At 47.5% G+C, this 2,632-nt stretch overlaps 1 protein-coding gene across 1 annotated transcript; it reads right to left on the bottom strand.

The window, feature by feature from the left end:
* Positions 1-423: 423 nt before the first annotated feature.
* Positions 424-1,209, bottom strand: LOC149178730 (uncharacterized). Its single transcript, XM_089422218.1, has one exon. It carries the CDS (start codon positions 1,207-1,209, stop codon positions 424-426), a length of 786 nt encoding a protein of 261 aa, XP_089278344.1.
* Positions 1,210-2,632: the final 1,423 nt, after the last annotated feature.

Below are 2,632 nucleotides of genomic sequence, written 5' to 3'. Positions count from 1 at the left end.
GATCAGTGGTAGCCCTTCTAATGGCCTCTTGGGTGTTATGCTGATTGCCTTCATTGTCCAAAATTGAGCTAACATTGTTCCTGACTTTTCTAGCCGTGGCTTGTTTGTGGAAAAAAGATGTATTTTTGTCACCATCTTGTAGCTAGAGCTGCCTTGACTTTAGTCTCCATTTTATCTCTTCTTCTCTGTTTATATGGCTCAACTTTGCGTAAAGGGCACCTTCTTGCTCCTTATTCTGTTGAGAGAGACCATGAACCTCTATCGTTCTTTGGATGCATTCAAGGTCATTTTTAATTTTATTTTTGATCTCTTCAAGTTCTTTGTAATTGGCTCTTTCCCACTCTTTGATGGCCTGTTTGACTCTCTTTAGTTTGGTTTCCCAGATGAAACCTGGTGAGCCTTCAACGTGTTGGATCCAGGATCTCAGAATGATTTCTCTGACGGCCAAGTCCCAACTCCAAAGCGGACTAAATTTAAACGGGATTGGCCAAGAGGGCAGTGATTTTCCAACGTGAGCATTATGAGGTAATGGTCTGAGGCAGAGGTGGAGAGAACGTTAGCATGCCCCACTAAAAAGGAGGAGAGGAACGAAACATTTATTAGGAACCTGTCCAGCCGTTCCATTATATTTCCGGTTCCAAGCCTACGGTTACTCCAGGTATACCTGCAGTTTTTTGGAAGAACATCCACAAAGTCATGATCCCGAATGATAGCTTCCAGACGGCCTCTGAAGGGGTCTGGCGAAAAGCATACTCCCCTTTTTTCATTGGCATGAAGGATCAGATTAAAATCTCCTGCCACTATAATATTTATAGTTATTTCCCCTCCGATGCTTGCCTTCAAATCGTCCCAGCAGCTTTCCTTCTCTCTGTATTGGTTGGGAGCGTATACATTGTAGATAACTACTGTTTGATTGTCTATTTTATTTTCCAAGACTGTTCTGATCCAATGCTGGTGTAAATATTCTGAAGTGCAGTTCCATTTGTTGTGAACCCAAAGGGTAGCGATACCTCCGGAAGCTCCTCTTGAGTGGCTGGTACAACCTACATAGTGTTTCTGCTGATCTATAATTCCTCTTATATCTTGCTGCGCAAGTTTTGTCTCCTGAATCAAAATAATTTTTGGCTTTTCACTGTGTATAAGTTCTCTGAGGGCTAAAACTTTGGAGGGGTGCCCTAGACCCCTACTGTTCCAAGACAAGATTTTCATCATTGGATGTTTGGCTTACGGAGAGGTGCTCACCTCCCTTGAGATGCCTCCTTCTCGTGTTGCCCCAGGATGAAAGCTTCTCTAGGGGTTTCAGTGCCCAGGGCTATGTCTTTTTGAGCGTTCTCGTCTCTATGCTGCTTGGCAGATTTTCTACCAGGACTTGATTTCTTGAAGGAGTAGCAGGAGGATCCATGGTCTTTGGACGAACTTCTTGTGAGCCTAGGAAGGGGGGGGGATCAAGGGAAGCCTGCAAATGGGTGATAGGGAGGAGGGAAGGATCTGAAAGATCAGAGGGGAGTGAGGGGGGCAGAGAAGGATCCTCGGGGGGAGGATCTAGGGATGATAGGACAAAGAAGGGGTTAGAAGAGGAGGGGAGGGGTGGATCAGGAGGGGGAAGGGAGGAAAGGGGAGGGGATGATGAGGCGGGACGGGGAGCAGAGGGAACAGGAGGGTCAGATTCCAGAGGAGCTTTGGATACCGGGGCAGACTTCTTCTTTTTGACAGGTTCCCATTGGCCTTCTTGATCACCGCTTTCTGCATCAACAAGTTTAGCACATCGGTTGGCAAAATGGCCGTATTCGTGACATACCTTACATTTGAAGGGGATCTGCTCATAATCAAGCTGCTGAATATGGCTCCAGTCGTCCACCTTCAGTTTTATTGCTTCGGGGAGTCCTTTGCCTAGGTCAACTTCAACACAAATCCTCGCACATGCCTGCATGTTCTCTTTCGGTTCGCTACGGTCGATGTATTTTCCAACTGCATTCCCAATGGCACGAACAGATTCGTCTCCCCAACAGTGGAGTGGTATATGGGGAAGACGAACCCAAACTGGAACAGCACTAGGGACGTCTAGTTCAGGGTCGAAATCTGGGGTCCATTTGTTAAGGTACAGGCCTCTCGAGTCCATGAAATAGGGTTCGTTTCTGAAAATTAAATCCTTGTGCTCTTTAGATTCAAAGTGGAATGTAAAATATCCCTTCCCGCAAAACCTGATGGAGATCTTCCCTTGAATTTTATCAGTCCAATTTCTCTCCACCCATATTTGGACGGTTCTAGGAGAAGGCCAGAGGCCTGTGAATTGACCTATGAGGCCTTTTTCAGCCTAAGACAGAGCAGCCATGCAGGGCAAGGTTGGGGGTAACTGAACCTCTTGGAGCCCATCCAGCTTCTTCACAAATTTTGAGAGGGCGGGCCTGGGGCGTTGCGGAGGCAACGATTTCACCAGGGCAGAAAACGTGCTTTGAGGATCCAGAGGGGGGTCCGGAGGGTCCAGAACAGGGGCCATGGCTGGGGCCATGGCCCAGGCAGCCGCAAGCAGTTCACCAGGAGGTCAAGGGCACGCACGGGAGCTGCAGCGAACCGGCTCAGAGCGATTCCATAGCCATAGATTTTTACCACATGTACCAATTATATGAATTGC

The sequence above is a fragment of the Pinus tabuliformis genome, chromosome 4_1 (genome assembly GCF_031772625.1).
Source record: "Pinus tabuliformis cultivar Carrire ecotype Pingquan chromosome 4_1, CPIR1, whole genome shotgun sequence".
Lineage (NCBI taxonomy): Eukaryota > Viridiplantae > Streptophyta > Pinopsida > Pinales > Pinaceae > Pinus > Pinus tabuliformis.
The sequence above is the reverse complement of the archived record's forward strand: the minus strand, read 5'-3'. Positions and strand labels throughout refer to the sequence as shown.

Bases quoted from the DNA above. Each gene is read 5' to 3' on its own strand.
- LOC149178730 (XM_089422218.1), bottom strand. From the start codon at position 1,209: ATGAAAATCTTGTCTTGGAACAGTAGGGGTCTAGGGCACCCCTCCAAA.